General features: G+C 39.6%; 1 protein-coding gene across 4 annotated transcripts in view; it reads left to right on the top strand.

Annotated features, from left to right (window-relative positions):
- pign (phosphatidylinositol glycan anchor biosynthesis, class N) overlaps positions 1–19369 on the top strand; it is a 107894-nt gene that overhangs the window by 62774 nt on the left and 25751 nt on the right. For all 4 annotated transcript variants that reach the window (XM_052016783.1, XM_052016786.1, XM_052016785.1 and 1 more), the window contains exons 14-20: positions 3254–3436; positions 3679–3821; positions 5840–5939; positions 8203–8295; positions 13752–13843; positions 15878–15992; positions 17947–18055. In XM_052016783.1, coding sequence (XP_051872743.1) covers positions 3254–3436; positions 3679–3821; positions 5840–5939; positions 8203–8295; positions 13752–13843; positions 15878–15992; positions 17947–18055 — 835 coding nt within the window. The remainder of the gene's footprint in view (positions 1–3253; positions 3437–3678; positions 3822–5839; positions 5940–8202; positions 8296–13751; positions 13844–15877; positions 15993–17946; positions 18056–19369) is intronic.

The raw sequence follows: 19369 nt of genomic DNA, 5'->3' as shown, positions 1-19369 counted from the left end.
TAAAATACAGTTTATAGTTGATTAATGCACCTCACTCTACTTGGGGATACTAAAACATTAACGTATTTATCTTTTAATGTTGCTGTTCATGCAAAATGTTATAGTCTGGTAAGCATCCTGCTGTATTTCTACTTTTATTATTTGTTTTTTCATTTGAGAGGAACTGCTTCTGAAACTGAAAAACTAAATGCAGGAAGTTGCAAGTTGGGCAGCATTTGTAGTGGTGGGGAGGCTTGGTAATTACACTGCCCGATCTGTGTGGAGGAGGTTTCAATAGAAGGAAGTCAATGAGGACAAAGGTGAGAGAGAGGGAAAGAAGGTTGAAATTATGAGATACAGAAAAAGGCCGGAAACCAGAAATAAAAGAGAATGTTGGAAATGCCCAGCAAATCAGGCAGCATATGTGGAGAGGGAAAAGTGGAGTTAATGTTCCAAGTTGATGATCTTTCATCTGAACTGGCCACTTCTGATACAAACCCATTATTGAATTCATCATTGTGTCCTGAAGGCTGTTATGAGCCTGGTTGGAAAATGATTGGCTTTTTCTTGAGCTTACATTAGGCTTTGCTGGAGCCAAAGAGAAAGTGGTCAGAGTGGGAGTGGAATGTAAAACTAAAGTGACACCCAACTGAAAGCTCATGGTCAGACTGTAGACTGAATGAAGGTGTTCCACAAAACAGTCACACAGTTGGTGTTTGTCTTTTCCAATGTAGAGAAACCATGTCATGAGAACCAAATGCAATAAACTGTATTGGACCAAGTACAATTGATAGTTTGTCGACCTGCAATGTTAACTCTTTTTCTTGTTCCATGGTACAACAGCTCCAACAAAGAAATCTGGATGAAACAAATTACCAGCTGGTTACTGAGGCAGAAATACAGGATCAGGAGGTTGCTTTACAGCCTCTTGAGCCTGTTGCATCAGCAGGCATGGTAGTGTAGTGGTTAGCATAACGCTATTACAGTGCCAGCGACCTGGGTTCAATTCTGGCTGCTGTCTGTAAAGAGTTTGTACATTTTCCCCGTGACTGCATGGGTTTCCTTCAGGTGCTCCGGTTTCCTCCCACATTCCAAAGACGTACGGGTTAGGAAGTTGTGGGCATGCTATGTTAGCACCAGAAACGTGGTGACACTTGTGGGCTGCCCCCAGAACACTACGCAAAAGATGCATTTCACTGTGTGTTTCGATGTATATGTGACTAATAAAGAAATCTTATTTAATTAGACCATAGCTGATCTGTAGGTCAGCTCCATTTTTTATTTTATCTATTTATTTATCAGTCACATGTACATTGAAACACACAGTGAAATGCGTCTTTTTGCGTTACTGAGAATGTGCTGGCGGCAGCCCGCAAGTGTCGCCACTCTTCCAGCGCCAACACAGCGTGCCCACAGCTCCTAACCTGTATGTCTTTGGAATGTGGGAGGAAACCGGTGCACCCGGAGGAAACACAAAGGGAGGACAGACAAACTCCTTATAGACAGCACTGGGAATTGAACCTGGGTCACTTTGTACCCACCTTAGTTGCTTATTTAACTTAAGGTTAATAGATTGTAAGTGGGGTGCAGATGGAGTAACCCATCCCCACCCCACTTAGTGCCTTGCTATCTACTATAGGGGAAGGAGTTCCACATCTCTTTAAAAAGTGCTCCCTGACATCATCCTACAGAGGTTTAACCTTAATTTTCAGATTATGCCCTTTTTTCATTATTCTAAGCACCTCAATTAGATTAATATGTGACCTACCTTTATAATTTAACATATTTAGCCTCCTTGTATTCCACAAAGCTTCTCATTGGACAAAATAAGGATTCAAAGACATTCAGTATCAGAGGCTGAGAGGCGGACCTGTGATTTGCTGACACTTAGACTTCTCTATCCTCTTGATTCTGTGTCATTGTCCTCTTACTGAGGCATTTGACACAAGTGAAGTCAGTGCATAGAATGTGGTCGTCAGCAAAGTAGGTAGACACAGCGAAAATGTACAGCTGCAGCAATTGACCAGTAAGTTTCCATCTGCATCAATGGAGAAAATAAGATTCTTGCAATTTAAACTGAAGTTACCTGTTTTGAAAAAGGAAATGGTTCAAAAAGCAAAGGGACCAACTCATGGTATCAATATGCATTGAAATATGTGTCAGTCTGCTAAAATTATACAGTGGATGTATTATATCTAATAGTTAGAAGCATCACTGATTTAATTCCTTTCTAGCCATTGTTAAGAAGGCTGAAGATACTGTTCATTCATCATGACTGCATTTCTTCCTTTAAGCTCTATGGATATACCCTAAGGATGGTGGTCCTAATAATTTCCCTATTTTTTCAGACTCACCCCTAATTCTGCTTGGGCTACACACCAGTGAATCGGAGATCTTGCAGCAAGACAATTACCTCCCTTATTGCTGCAAGTGCAAAAGGCATTTTTGCTCACTTGGCTGTCATATGGTAGAGTCTCCTTGAACATTCTCACAAAGTAATGGCCATACCACATCCTTTTAGACAAGATTTCTTTATTAGTCACATGTACATCAAAACACACAGTGAAATACATCTTTTGCGTAGTGTTCTGGGGGCAGCCCGCAATTGTCGTCACGCTTCCAGCGCCAACATAGCATGTCATAGCATAGCATAGCATAGACTTGTCTAAAGATGTTTTGCATTTTGGCAAAACACCTTCAAGTCTAAACTGATATGGTATGGCCATTGGAAACAACATGTCACTCAAAAAGTAGGTTTATCCGCCTTTGTGTAGAGGCTTGTAACAGTGTACTGTTTTGATTGTATGTCCCCAAATAAATATAATGATGTAACTATTACTGACAATTTTGACAGCTAAGAATTTTGGATAAAATATATTGAGTAATGTATGCTAGCAAATTATACATCGCCCATTTACACTAATCCTACATTAATGCCATTTTTTATTCTCACCACATTCTCATCAACTCCCCCTAGATTATACACTCAAAGAATTTGACAATATATAGGCTCTTGAGCCCACTCTACTCTTGAATAAGATCATAGCTGATATACCTTGACATCACTTTCCCACAAAATCCTCATACTCTCTGATCATTTAAGTGTCCAAAAATATGTCTGAGAGTACAATTAATATGGTAGAAGCAATAGTTTCAATGATAATCTGGTAATATTTCAGAAGGGAACCAGATTGATATTCATTTTGATAGTGTAGGCTTTTGACAATTTTAACAGTGGAACAGTTTTCATTAATAATGTTGTTTTCTTTTACAGATCAAACTTTGCAAGTCTCTAATAAAACTTGGTCTGGAAGGACTCTCTTATTATCATACTTATGATCGTGTCTTCTTGGGGATTGGTGTAGTTCTGGGATTTTTGGGCTGGATATCCTATGCTTTTGTGCTGATTGTCAAATTCCATACAAGATTAACCAAGCTAATCTCCAAACTGGACAAGGTAAGTGGAAAAAAAACAATGAACTGTTAAAAATGCTTCCTAGTTTGGTCTGAGTAGGCATCAGATAGTAAAATTGTATGCATAACTTTGAAGCTAATAAAATGTCTTGCAGCTTGAAATCATTAAGTGCAATCACTGCAAATGCTTCCCTGACTACTTTTTCCATTCTGGATTGTTTGTGCAACTTCAGAGACTGTTCTAGCACTAATGTAAACTTGTGCTGTATTCCATGTACTTCACAGCTGTCGACTGGCAATCACCTTCCTGTGATATTCATTGGAGCTGGTGTAATGATAACATTGTTTCTGCTGATTCAGAGGTGTCCATGGACCTATTATATTTATTGCCTGCTGCCAGTCACAGTGTGGTATGCAGTGATAAAGGAGTAAGTGGTAAATAATTTAGATCCAGTTGTCAAATTTGTTGTACTTCATTACAGTGGACTCATGCAAAGAATTGTGTTGAAGGATGCAAACAGACTTTTCGGAATTTTTTGGGGGGTTACTGGTTGACTATCTTGGCATGTTGATGCATTCCATTGCTTATACCATGTAGATTAAGAGTTAAAATATTTTATGCTGTTGGTTTGAACAGAAATTCTTTTACACAAACTTCAATCATAGAATGCATGAAAATTGTTTCCTTTGAAACGATAAAATAATTTGGAGTGCCTGCTGTCAGGGGCAGCAGTTGTGAAATATGGAATCTACAGATTATAGAATCATGTATCGCATAGAAACTAGGACCTTCCCATTTGCCTGCATATGGCCTGTATCCCTCTATACCTTTCCGATCCAAGTACCTGTCCAAATGCCTTTTAAACATTGTATTGTATGTACCTCCACTACCTCCTCTGGCTACTCGTTCCAGATATTCATGACCCTTTATGTGGAAAAACTAACCTCTCAGGTCTCCTTTAAATTTCTCCTCTCTCACCTTATACCTTGCCCTCTAGTTCTACATTTCTTTGTCCTGAGAAAAAGATTCTGACGATATATCCCATTAATGCCCCTCATAATTTTATAAACCTGTATAAGATCACCTTTCAGCCTCATATGTTCCAGTGAGAATAAACCCAGCCTATCCAATCACTCCTTATAAATACAGCCCTGCATTCCTGGCAACATCCTGGTGAATCTCTTCTGCACTCTCTGTATTGCTACCACATCTTTCCTGTTGTATGACGACCAGAACTATATGCAACACTCTCAGTGCATTTTGCACAACTGCAAAATGATGTCCGAACTCTTACACTGTGCCTTGGCTTATGAAGGCAAACACACCAAATGCCTTTTTCACTACCCTATCCACCTGTGTTACCATTTTCACGGAGCTATAGACTTGCACCCAAGATCTCCATGTACGTCAACACTCCCAAAGTCCCTGTCATTTACTCTAACAGAGTAACAGAGTTTGACCTCCCAAAGTGCATTACCTCACACTTTCCAGCTGATCTATGTCCTGCTGCATCCTTCAACAACCTCCTTCACTATCTCCAATTCTACCAATTTGTGTGTTGTTTGCAAACTTACTAATCATAACCCCTACATTATCATCCAAGTCAATTATGTATATTAGAAATAACAAAGGTCCCAGCACAGATGCCTTTGGTGCACCACTTGTTACAGATTTCCAATCAGGAAAATACCTGTCCACCACCACCCTCTGCTTCCTATTACCAAGCTAATCTTGGAGCCAGTTTGCCAACATCCCTCGAATCCCTTGTGCCTCAACCTTCTGCACCAGCCTATTGCTCTGCCTTCATCAATTTTCTTAGTTCCCTCTTCAAAAAAACTCAATCAGATTTATGAGATAGGATTTCCCCTGCACAAAACTATGTGGCTCCTTATCAATTTCTGCCTATCCAAGTGAACATAAATCCTGTCCTTCAGAATCTTCACCAACATTTTCCTTGCCATTCCTGTAAGGGGGTAACATTAGCTATCCTCCAGTCTTCTGGTACCTCACCCATGGTTAACCAAGATGCAAAAGTCTCCATCAGAGCCCCAGCAATCTCCTCCCTTGCTTCCCTGAACATCCTGGGATAGGTCCCATCAGGCCCTAACATGTTCCACAGATATGCCTTTTGATAATATATAGAACTTACAACAGTTTTACAAAGCTTGCGGTCTTCTTTTTAAATGAAAGACTGGGAACATTTTTGCAATGTTGAAGGTGCATTGTAACTGAAAACTGTCATTGCTCTTGCACTGTTTGCATTTACTAAAAATAGCAAACATTATAAATTAGAAATGTGACTTAAAAGAGTATATATTCTACATCACTGTTTTTTGTCTTCTTAAAGAATATTACTTTACAAATGATATTTTGGATCAGAAGTGGAAAATTAACTTCTTGTGGGTAAGACTGATGCCAAATAATATTAGTCTTATTGTTTAACAGGTTTAGAGTCATTCAGAATGTAATCAATTTAATTTCAACATATCCCCCAACAAAATCCATTGGCTATTCACTGCTTTTTATTCTGGGGATTGAAACCATGGTAAGTAATGTGAACTATTTTTCTACTTTTAGATTTCCTTTTCAAAATCAGGGGTGAAACTCCAGCAAATGGAAACTCTGGCAACTAGTGAATTCACAGATCAATATATTTCATAGTTTGGCATAGAAATTCACAGAAAGTGTGATGTGGTATTTAAAGGCACCTGCATGACATTTACATGGGCCTATAAAGGTGGCACAGGGCAGAGAATCTCAGGATCAAACATTCTGCAGAAATTAACTACAGTTAACTCAATTGAGAGAAAGTTAATAATTTTGTCCATACCCGAAAGTAACATCTTTACTCCTTCATTTGCCTTAGAATAATCTGGGTTCAAGCACCTCCCCAGGATCTGAGAGTGCTGTTTAACCTGATACTTAAATTCAAAGCAAGGGAGTTCTTCTTTGTTGGAGCTGTTTTGCTTTGGAAATCCTGCAATCATATTGAACAATGAATCTGCTTCAAATTTCTAATTTGTGTGTTAAAATAAGCCTTCACATTTTCAAGGGGATGAAAACAACTGTTCAGAATAAAGCAGTGAGTTCATCCTATCTCTTGGCTTACACTCATGGAACACAGAACATAGAACAGTACAACACAGGAACAGGCCATTTGGCCCACAATGACTGTACCGACCACCATGCCATTTTAAACTGCACATCTGCCTCCACGTTGTCTCTCCCTCCATTCCCTGCCTGTTCATATGTCTGCCTTAAATTCCCTCAATGAATGCCACCAGAAAAGATTATCTGGGCATTCATTTCTCGTTTGAGGGACATTGCTGTGTGCTTTTAAATACCATATTTGGAATTGTAACGGCTGGCTACACAGCAGAAGAAATTCATTGTTTCCCAGGTGCTCTGCAAAATAGTAATGGCTATGTGAATGCAAACATCAAAATTTTGGACACAAATTTACCGTTGTTAATTTCATCAAAATACAGTAAACATTGGAAGCTACATTGGGTCAGTCCTTTGGCGCCCTTGATCTTGTTTCACTATTCAATTAGATCATGGTTGATCTGTACCTTAATTGAAGATATCTTTATTAGTCGCATGATCTACCTGTCTTGGTTCTATGACTCTCAATGTCCTTGCCCATCGATAAAAGACAATAATGAAATTTCACTAGCAGGTGAAAACATCTGAAAATTGATTTTTAATATATCAATGGAATGAAGCAATAAATGAGTTGGTAGCATTTATTGCCCATCCTTAATTACTAATTAACTGGTGCGTCTGGAGTCGCATATCGGCCTGTCCAGGTAAGGATGGCTGATAAGGCAAATATTTGTATTGTGAGCAGTATGTTTTATGTTGAAACTGGTTGTATGTCACATCAGTCAGCTATACTGTTTCATTGAGAAGCTGCAGACTTCAGTCTTTTGAGTATAAACATTTGAGCATGTCTACTTCCATTCCTTTTTGTCTATTTATCTTCCAAAATATGACAGTCTATGAGGTAGAATAATAGAATGTAGTGACCATTCATGAGCTTCTCATACTCATTATCTTCCGTAATTTTTTCCAGTTGAACTAAGATAAGATAAGATATCTTTATTAGTCACATGTACATCGAAACACACAGTGAAATGCATCTTTGTGTAGAGAGTTTTGGGGGCAGCCCGCAAGTGTCGCCATGCTTCCAGTGCCAACATAGCATGCCCACAACTTCCTAACCCATACGTCTTTGGAATGTGGGAGGAAACCGGAGCACCCGGAGGAAACCCACTCAGTCACGGGGAGAATGTACAAACTCCTTACAGACAGCGGCCGGAATTGAACCCGGGTCACTGAAGCTGTAAAGCGTTATGCTAGCCGCTACACTACCGTGCCTGCCTTTTATAATTAATATTTTTGCATTTTAGCTATGGTTGAAATCCTTCCTTTAGGGCAATAAATGGCCCTTCTCTCATGTTTTATGGTTATTTCTATGTGATAATTCTTGCAATTCTGTGATCTGTCCTGAGCACTGCTGCAGCTTCCTTTTATCAATTGAAAATAATGAAGGTGCATATTAAACTCCCTGTATGAAAATATCCTAAAAGGTGTCTAGCAGGACCAGCTTCATCCTTACAACTTGTGTCAGGTGTTCTGTTGAAAGTACCAGACACGGATCTAGTATCTATGAACACTGAGTATTGGCAAACCATTGGTTTGTGGCGCTGACACATATTTGCACTTATGTGGCTGTTTTAATAGTTTTCTTGACACTAAATTCTTCTGTACCCATATCTAATGGTAGGATATTAATTTTTTTCTAGATTGCGAGTTTCTTCTACCGTGAAGTCCTTACACTTGGTCTGGTTGCCTTTGCTGGCTGGCCTCTGCAATCCAAGCTGTTTCATCGCAATAAGGTGACACTGCACTTACCCAGTACTCTTTTATATCCTAAAAATATGTACTTTATTTTGACTGATACTGCTACTTCACCTTCAATTGATATATTTACCAATTCTCATCTTTTTAATTAACTTTGCTCTCGAAATAAGTTGTAATTTGAGATTATTTATGTGATCTTTATTGAAGTTGGTAGGCATTTGAAATGAGTATAGAGAAATTTTTCTTGCCATTAGGGGATTCTGGAACAGAAGGACACAGCATTAAAATCTGTGCATGGCAGAGATTTAGGGCACCAATTCTGTCAGATTTTAAATAGAGAACTGCATTATCTTTTCCTCCAATTACGGAGATCAAAATTATGGTGAATTGCAAGATAATAGTGTTTCCTTTTAAGAGCACTTCCATTTATCTGACTGTAAAATTGTATGAAAGTAGGCATGACTAGGGAGCCTTCTGTATATCAGTGTACCTTTTGACAACACTGCATCAAGCCAATCAATTGGCAGTGGTGCATATGGCTAGCTGTAGTCTATTACACATCAAACAAAGTCAATTTGCTCAGTAACTCTATTTAAAGGACAGAGAAAACAGATACTACAAGCAGAGCAATTCTTCCTGAAAAAATACATTGAGCACATTGTGAATTACATGCATGAAATCAATATCAGTTTACAGCAGGCAGAGGTTCACTTGCAAATCACTGCTTATTCATGCCATACCAGATTTAGCACATGTTCAACACTAAAGCCAGCCAATAGAAATGATTGACTAATTCCCCTGTCAATTCAGTTTGATGAATTTACATTAATGAGAGATACATTAATGAAAATCATTAATTCTCCAAAACATACATTAATGTCTCAAGTTGTGCACACTCAATTACCTTTATGTTTTCCTTCTGAATGTTGGTGAGTATTTCCAGCATAATTTGTTTGTACTTCAATAATTTTCTAATGAGAAAGCTGAAGCTGGCACACTCACCTCTATGAAGCAGTCATAAATGTGCACATTAACAGTGTAGGTGCCTTTAGAAACAACTCTTTTGAGTTTACTGGATCAAATAGTTGGTAAAAAAAATAACAGTTGCCCTGACAGGATTAGTTTCTGCAAACTGTTTTCAGATATCTTTGGTACTTTTAGCACTATTACAGATCTCGAATGTGTGCAGTTGATTTCATACCTACCTCATTGTAGCCCACCATATGAGCAAAATCTATTTCAGTTTCGGCATTAGCTTGGTTGAATTATACTGATCACCATTTCGTACTTGTCGTTGGATAAACTATATATTGCATAGTTATCAGTGTTGGATCACAGGAATATCTTCCCAATTTTAAGTATTCTCAGATCATGTGTTGAGGAAGTTGTTATATCAATGTATTACAACTCTAAAATTAGGAAGCCACACAGTGAGTGACATTCAGGTGAGTTTTACCAGGGTTCCAAAGGCTACATGATGAAGAGAGATTACGTAAACTTGGTCTGTATTCCCCTTAATAGATGAGGTAATGGGATAATTTAATTCTGAGGCTTTAGGGCTTTTGAAAGGATAGGATCTTTTAAATTGTAGAACAAAGGGCTGTCAAAGCCAGGCATTTCAGGAGATCAGATTGGATATATATCTACACACAAAAACTGACATATGTAGAAGTCTTTCCTCCAAAGAGCAACAGATAGTAAAATAATTTATAATGTTAAATCTGACATCAATGGTTTGTTGATAGACAAGCAGATTAATAGAGTCATAGAGCAATAGAACATGGATACAAGCCCTTCAGCCCAATTAGTCCATGCCAACCACGTTGTCCACCTAGCTAATCCGATAGCCTTCCAGGCCCCTCCCCTCCATGTACCTATCCAAGTGCTTCTTATATGATATTACTGTACCTGCTTCAACCACTTCCTCTGGCAGCTCATCCCATATACTCAACACCCTCTGTGTGAAAAAGTTGCCTCTCAGGCCCCTTTTAAATCTTGCCCCTCTCACCCTCAACCTATCCCCCATAGTTTTGGACTTCCCTACCATGGGGAAAAGACTGTTACCATCCACCTTATTTATGCCTCTCGTAATTTTAAACACTTCTATATGGTCACCCCTCATTCTCCTACGTTACAAGGAGTAAAGACTCAGCCTGGCCAACCTTTCCCAATAACTCGGTCCTGGCAACATCATTGTTAGTCTTTTCTGTACTCTTTCCAGTTTAACCACATCTTTCCTATAACAGGGTGACCAAAACTGTACACAGTACTCCAAGTGCGGCCTCACCAACGACTTGTACAACTGCATCATAACGTCCCAACTCCTACACTCAATGCCCTGACTGATGAAGACCAGCATACTAACTGCCTTTTTCACCACCCTGTCTACTTGTGATGCCGCCTTCAATGAACTATGCATTGTACTCCCAGATCCCTCTGTTCCATTATACTTCCTAGTGCCCTACCATTCATAGTATAAGTACCACTCTGGTTTGACTTTCCAAAATGCATCACCTCACACTTATCTGTATTGAAATCCATTTGTCAGTCCTTGCCCACTTCCCTAACTGATCAAGATTCCCTTGTAATCTACAATAACATTCTTCACTATCAACAACAACACCTAATTTTGTGTCATCTGTAAACTTGTTGATCAAGCCTTGTACATTCGCATCCAAATCATTTATATAAATAATTTAAATAACAAGGGTCCCAAAACTGACCACTGCAGCACACCACTGGTCACCAGCCTCCATTCTGAGAAACAACCTTCAACCACCACCATCTGCTTCTTACCTCTGAGCCAATTTTGAATCCACCTAACCAGCTCTCCCTGGATTCTATGGGACCCAACCTTCCAGACCAGTCTACCATGTGGGATCTTGTCGAAGGCCTTGTTGAAGTCCAAATGGACAACATCTACTGCCCTACCCTCATCTACCCTTTTGGTTACCTCTTCAAAGGACTCTAAAAAGATTTGTCAAACACGACCTCCCACGCACAAAGCCTTGCTGGCTCCTCCTAATCAGGCTCTCTCTACCCACATGCTGGTTGATCCTGTCCCTCAGAATTCCCTCTAGTGTCTACCCCACCACTGATGTCAGGCTGACAGAATGACATTAGCCATCTTCCAGTCTTCGGGAACTTCACTAGTGGCTAACGATAAAGCAAATATCTCCGCAAGGTCCTCCACAATTTCTTCTCTAGCCTCCCACAAGTCCGAGGATGTACTTGGTCAGGCTTTGGGGATTAATCCACCTTAATGTGCTGTAAGGCTGCAAATACCTCCTCCCTGGTAATATGAATGTTCTCCAAAATACCTCCACTTGTTTCCCATATCTCTTGAGCAATCATGATTTCCTCCTCAGTAGACACTGAGGAGAAATATTCGTTAAAAATCCACCCGTCTCCTGCAGTGCGAGAGATAGGCGGCCCTGCTGATCTCTGAGGGGACCTACTCTCTCCCTCGCCACCTTTTTTACTGTTAATATATCAAGAGAACCTCTTGGGCTTTTCCTTAACTTTATCTGCCAGATGCATCCCATACCCTCTCTTTGCCCTCCTGATTTGCTTCTTAAGTATATTCTTAATCTTTTTATAGTCATCAAGGGATTCAGTCGTCCCTGACCTCCTAAATCCAATGTATGCTTCCTTCTATTTCTTGATGAGAGCCTCAATATCTCTCTTCAGCCAGGGTTCCCTAAACTTACCAGGTTTACTCTTCATCCTAACAAAAATGTGCTGCCTCTGGACTCTTGGTATCACTCTCTCAAAAGCCTCCCACTTGCTGTTCATTCCTTTCCCTTCAAACAGACTCTCCCAATCGACTTCAGCTAGATTCTGCTTAGTTCCCTCAAAATTAGCCCTGCTCCAGTTTAGGACCCTAACCTGTATACCTGTCTTATTCTTTTCCATCACTATCTTAAAACTAATAGAATTATGGTCGCTAGAGCCGAAGTGTTCCCTGACTGCCACCTCTGTTATGTGCCCTGCCTCATTCCCCAAGATGAGGTCCAGTATTGCACCCTTCTGAGTAGGTCTCCCTATATATTGACTAAGGAAACTTTCTCAGACTCATTTCACAAATTCCACCCCGTCCAGGCCCTTAACACTCTGGGTGGCCCAGTCAATACTGGGGACATTAAAATCCCCCACTAATACAACCCTGTTATTCTTACAACTATGAGCAATTTCTCTACACACCTGCTGCTCAAGTTCCTGCTGACTTTTGCAGGGTCCATCATACAGCCCCACTAGAGTGACGCTCACCTTCTGAATAATCCCCTAATGAATATTGAGCCAAGATGAACCCATAGTAGTACAATGCACATTATCAATGATCTCCTTGAATCAACTTGGGGGGTTGTCAGTCTCCTGGTCCTGTGAGTTAAGTTCTTCAATAAAAATTGGTGACTTTCAATGTGTGTTTGTGATGTCAATGCTCTAGCCTGTGCACCAACTTAAAAAATATGTTCTGTACACTCACGTATTCAGTTAACACATCTACCTTCATTAACCTAGGAAGAAAATACACTACAGGCAGGAAACACTCAGACACCCAGCTTTCCATTTTACCAGTATAGTTCGTCAAAAGGTAATAATGTACTTGCAGAAGCTATCACTGGTTTTATCTACAAACTGGAAATGCAACTTGCCACATCTGGAGGTCCAGTTCAATCCTTGTTGCCAACATATTGGACGATATTATATGAGAGGGGATGTTTCCATTGCTCATACTGTGCACCCTTCAGAATGAGATTGCCATTTTTGTTTTGGGGTCCTAAACACATAATGAACCACTTTGAGATGTTCCAAAACCCTTTCACAGGGGATCTTCATAGACAGCTTTGGAAAATATCATGGTGAAGCAGCAATGTTATAGAACATAGAACACTACAGCACAGTACAGGCCCTTCGGCCCACGATGTTGTGCCAACATTTTATCCTGCTCTAAGATCTATCTAACCCTTCCCTCCCATTGTGAGGTTCTGTTGAATTTGCTAATTTGCTGCCTGTGATTTTCTGAATATTAGTGGTCAGAGAATCAAGCACACTATATCCTGTACTTTTGGATTTGTTTCCAGCAGACAAGATTTCCTGTTACTGGAGTGAACTAATCTCCTTGTTAAAAAAGACATTTTATCCATTGGAAGCTTATAATTTAATTTGTATCTTATATTGACTTCAATATGTGTCATTGGGGAAGGAATTATTTTGTTTTATGTAAGCATTTGTATATCCAGAGATGGGATCTACGGTAGTTCTTCTTTCATTACAATTATAGCAGCCATGACCCCCATCCCATTAACTGGGACAAATTATGGAGATTTCATGCATCAATCACTCAACTGGTTTTTAACACAGAGATAAGTGGACGATGTCTAACTCGAGCTGGAAATGATAAAATTTACAGGGTAAAATTTGCATCTGTATCTAAATGGTATTAGTGTTCATTTTTGTTTTCTTATGATCATATTTTTGTTATCCTTAGGCTATGTCTTTAAGCTGGATTTTTTTCTGCTTAGTCCTGGCTTTATTTCCATTGATGCCAGTTGTTGGAAGAAGTCCCAATATTACCCTTGTGTAAGTTTACCAATCTCTTTATTAAAAAAAATGTTTAGTTGGTCATTTGGAAATTGAAGATGTCAGTCAGCTCATTATAGTAATTCAGTACAGTGGTATCTTGAGATAATGTGTAAAGAAAAATAAATTAAGCTTGAATATTTTAACCACTAATAGAGAAAATATACATTCAAAAATTTATTTTGACACTGTGTAATACACAACATGCAGTATTATCTCAAAGCAGCAAAAATGGACAACTGGAGAGCACATTGCGCCTTGTTAAAACTGAAGCTGGATAATTTCCTGTGATTGACTGTTCTGTTTATGATCATTGTTATTATGACTGCATTAGTACTTTAATTTGTGTGTATATCGGAACAGGAGAAAAAGTGCAGTCATTAAGGAAAAACAGAGAATTTTGATTGTTTAGATAACTTTTTGAACAGGTCAAATGGCCTCCTTTAGTGCTGCATGATCCTAAGCATATTAAAAGACTCAAGTGATTGATTGGAGATTAACAAGAATAATGTTCCATTATTCAAGAAGGGAAACGGGGATAATCCTGGTAACTATAGACCAGTGAGTCTCATGTTAGTGGTAGGGAAGTTACTGGAGAGGATACTTAGAGATAGGATTTATGAGCATTTGGAAAACCACAGCTTAATTAGTGACAGTCAGCATGGCCTTGTCCAGGGCAAGTTGTGCCTTACTAACTTGATTGAATTTTTTGACGAGGTGACGAGGGTGATCGATGAAGGTAGAGCTGTGGATATTGTCCAGGTAGATTTTGGTAAGACGTTTGACCAGGTCCCTCATGGAAGGCTCATCCAGAAGATTAAGATGCATGGGATCCATGGTGAATTGGCCATTTGGATTCAGAACTAGCTTGCCCGTAGAAGACAGAGGGTAGTGGTCGGTGGGACATACCCTAGCTGGAGGTCTGTGACTAGTGGCGTTCCTCAAGGATCCTTACTGGGACCTCTGCTGTTTGTGATGTATATAAAAAACCTGTATGAGAATGTACATGGGCGGGTTAGTAAATTTGCAGATGATACAAAGATTGGTGGTCTTGTGGATAGCGTAGAAGACTGGCAAAGGATACAGCAGATATTGATCAGTTGCAGATATGGGTGGAAAAATGGCAGATGGAGTTTAACCCAGCCAAATGTGAAGCGTTGTACCTTGGGAGATCAAATGTAAAGAGACAGTACACTGTTAATGCAAGACCCTTAACAGTGCTGATGAGCAGAGGGATCTTGGGGTCCAAGTCCATAACTCCCTGAAAGTGGCTACACAGGTTGATAGGGTGGTAAAGAAGGCATATGGTATGCTTGCCTTCAATAGTCGAGGCATTGAGTTCAAGAGTCAGGAAGTTATGCTGCAGCTTTATAAAACTTTATTTAGGCCTCATCTGGAGTATTGCATTCAGTTCTGGTCGCCCCATTATAGGAAGGATGTTGAGGCTTTGGAGGAGGTGCAGGAGAGGTTTACCAAGATGCTGCCTGGATTAGAGGGCGCGTGCTATGAGGAAAGGTTGAACAAACTTGGGTTGTTTTCTCTGGAGCAGCGGAGGCTGAGGGGAGATCTGATTGAGGTTTATAAGATTATGAGAGGTATAGACCGAGTAAACAGCCAGCATCTTTTCCTCAGGGCTGAAATGTCTAATACAGGAGGGCATGCATTTAAGGTGAGAGGAGGAAAGTTCAAAGGAGATGTGCGGGGCAAGTTTTTTACACAGAGAGTGGTGGGTGCCTGGAATGTGCTGCCTGGGGTGGTGGTGGAGGCAAATACGATAGGGGTGTTTAAGAAGCTCTTAGATAGGTACATGAATGTGAGGGAAATGGTAGGATATGGACATTGTGTAGGCAGAAGGGATTAGTTGGGCATTTTATTACTAATGTAATTGGTTCAGCGCAACATTGTGGGCTTAAGGGCCTGTTCCTGTGCTGTACTGTTCTATGTTCTAAGTATATTTCAGATAAAAACAGAATATGCTGGTAATACTCAGTCAGCTTTTGTACAAATTAATTCAATATCTCTTTATGGAAACAGAACAGGAGCTGGATTACTCACTGTCATCTGCACTTTTGTCTTTTTCACTTCAATCAAGATGGCAAAGCAACAAACAGTTGAGACTACAGTGAACAAAAGTGTATACGTTGCACAGGTTTGTATATATGTCATAATTATGCAGGATTATTTCTTGTACATTTAATTATTTTGAGCAACATGCATAAACACAAGGTGTTTAATAAAGCTCTTCATCATTCCCGCATGGTAAATACTAATTCGATGATACCCACATTTCTGATATTCTGAAACACCTCCATATTTCAGTAGTACTTTGTTAAATGCGCATTTACTATTGTGCACAGATGTATTTTTTTTTAAATGTTTCTGTGATGTCCGTAATCAGTCGAAAATATAGTAAAAACTGTTATAGAAGCCCAGCAGCTACAGCCCTGCCAAAGTGTCTGTCTTTTGTAAGTCCTTGGAAGTGCTTTAAACATATACAGATGTTTTCTTTGACAGATCTTCTCCCGTCCAGACTTGTTAGGTCCCCTGTTGTGGCTAACTCAAATCGCCAGTCTTGTGGATTAACCTCAGTAGTGAATGTCATATCCTTGCTACACTTGACATGTATGTGCATGCACCTCCACTAAGAGCCAGTGCATTTTGATGGGAGCAATGACCCTGTCTGTATTTTTTTCTCCTTCTGATAAATGCACTGTGAGCTTTTTCCTTCTATTATTAGCTATATCCGAGGGTTCCAGTTTGGTGGATGAGAGAGGTGAGAAGAGACCACAAGGGGTTGTGGGGAGGGAAAGGGAAAAGCTCATATTTTTCTGATCCTCAGACAACCATCAATGATTAAATGAATGGTATTTTCACTTAAAAACACAAAAAATACTTACATGCATTTCAAAAGATAACATATAAATTGTTCAGAATTTGTTTCCACTAGGATATACTAGCAATCCATTTATATTTGCTTTTGACCTGACCAGGTAGGTTAATTATTAACAAGTAGCATTAAGGGGTACGGGGAAAAAGCAGATAGGAGCAATTAGGTCAGTCTTGATATTGAATGGCACAACTAGCTTGAACTAAAGGTTTCGTTCCACGTCTTTTTTTCTCTGCTCCTATACTTCGGTAGTATTCTTAATATGGGAAATATACTAAAATAGTCGGTGGTGGCTGGAGTCCTAAGATGTTTCCTTACCCAAGACATTCTCCAGTCACCTAGCACTAGTCATCCCAAGGGTAAGTACCTATACTTGGCAAGTTGTGCATAGTTTCTCTTCCACTTGCTCAGTTGCGCTAAGGATACTTTTGATGAATTATAGAGGAGAAGATTATGATCAGGTTATAGCACTGTAGCTCTAAGTTAGGGATTCGGGTCACTCTCCCAGAGAATTAAGCAAAACACTGGTGTTCTGTGCAGTAGTGAGAGTGCTTTTGTGTCAGGGATGTTGTTGACTGGATAAGTTAATAAAGCAGGAGCCCATCTATTCTGCTGGGTGGAAGAAATAAAGGATGGTGCTGCTTTAAAGAAGAGCAGGGGATCTATCCCTGGTGATCGTTCCTTCACTATCACGAGAACAGGCTACCTGGCCATTATCACAATCTTGTTTGTGGGAGTTTGCTGGATACATCAGTTGCCACGTTTATTTTATTATATATTTGATTGCCCTTCAAAAGTACTTCATTGCCTATAAGGTGCTTTGGAACATCCTGAAGTCATGAAACAAAATGCTGGAAAAACTCAGCAAGTCAGGCAGCATCCATGGAAAGAGAAACAGTCAATGTTTTGAGTGATTATGACTATTGCTCTTTCTGCAGATGCTGCCTGACTTGCTGAATTTTTCCAGCATTTTCTGTTTTTGTTTCAGATTTCCAGCATTTGTAGTTTTTTTAAATTTTCATTGAGGTCATGAAAGATGGCATCAAGATCTCCAGGTTTGCTTTCACTTCTGCATTAAACCAGTGACATGGTTTAACACCATGATGATTTTAATGTGACATGATTTTAATACCAATTAGTGCTGTTTGGAATTTTCAGGGCTTCAGTATTTAGTATTATTTAAAAAAATCTAATGCAAGACTTGTATTTATTGCAGATCCTGATCATTGTCCTGTCAATCTATATTGTGAACACCACACACTCCAGCTTGGCTCTTAAACTTGGAGTGCCATTAATCAACCAGATTATCAGTTGGGCAACTCTAGGTAAGAATGTGCTGCAAGAGGGTTTCCAAACTACACTATGACATTAGTCTGCAGCTTTTAGGTTTGGTGAGAAATGCTGAAATGCTATCAGAACTGCATTCTGAAGAAGCAGAGTAGAAATAACCATCAGTCTGTCTGAGTGGTTCATAAATGCAATACTAATAGAGAACTGAAACAGGAAACCCAAATGTTCTCCAAACCAGTAGTAAGTGAGTGTCAACTATGGCTCAGTAGTAGAACAATCATTCCTGCTTTAGAAACCATTGGTCAAGGTGCCAAGCTAGAAAGATGAGGGTAATTGTATGGGTGGTACAGATCTGCTATGATTGGGTTAGCTGCTAAGCCTGTCTCTTTGACCTATACCCTTGATTTACTTACCAAACAAACATCTTGGGCTTAAATGACCAGAAGAAGCTCGTACCCTTCTGAGAGAATAAGGTCCTGGTTTCCACTGCCTATTGTTTGGAAAAATGATTCCTAATTTGCCTCATAATTTAAAGATACTGCTCCTTTTTTGTTAATTTTCCCAAGAGTGGAAATAGTTGACACTATAAAATCCTTCGATGGTATTTACTTTCTCAGTTATTTCAGCTCTCAACCATCTAAATTTATAACACACTAAATTTTAATTATGTGACGTATCCTACTAATTTCTTCAGCCTTATCATTCAGTAGAATCTGAACTGTATGGATTCGAAGGTGTACACATATTTCTAAGATGCCCTAAACCAAACACAGTATTCCAGATGGGGGTCTAGCCAAAACTTTGTAAATGAACTGTATTATTTACTAGCTGTTATTTCAATTAAGTTCTCATTATATAAGGTGAGCTAATGGGAAATAACACTTGCCATATCCAGCCAAACTGAGAATAAATCCTTTATCCCTATTGTTAGTTTCCTATCCATTACTGACTAAGTCCGTTGGTTATCTCCAAATTTATGCTAGACAATCTTGCTAACTTCATAGAGTCATATATAGGGTCATGTAGTCATACAGCATAGAAATGGGCCATTTGGCCCAAAAAGTCCATGTCGACCAGTGGGAACCCATCCATGTTAATCTCATCTTCCAGCACTTGGCCTGTGCCTTCTCTGCCTCGGCGTTTCAAGGGCTCATCTGGACACTTCTTAAATATAATTAGCGACTCTGCTTCCACCACTCTCTCAGGCAGTGTAGTTCAGGTACTCGCCACTGTGGGTGAAAAATCAGATACCTTCTGGTACTGACATGGACTTGTTGGGCCGACATGGACTTGTTGGGCCGAATGGCCCATTTCTGGTACTGACAGCTCACAAAGACAGTTGCCTAATT

This window comes from Pristis pectinata, chromosome 5 (genome assembly GCF_009764475.1).
Source record: "Pristis pectinata isolate sPriPec2 chromosome 5, sPriPec2.1.pri, whole genome shotgun sequence".
In the NCBI taxonomy this organism is placed as follows: Eukaryota; Metazoa; Chordata; class Chondrichthyes; order Rhinopristiformes; family Pristidae; genus Pristis; species Pristis pectinata.
The sequence above is the reverse complement of the archived record's forward strand: the minus strand, read 5'-3'. Positions and strand labels throughout refer to the sequence as shown.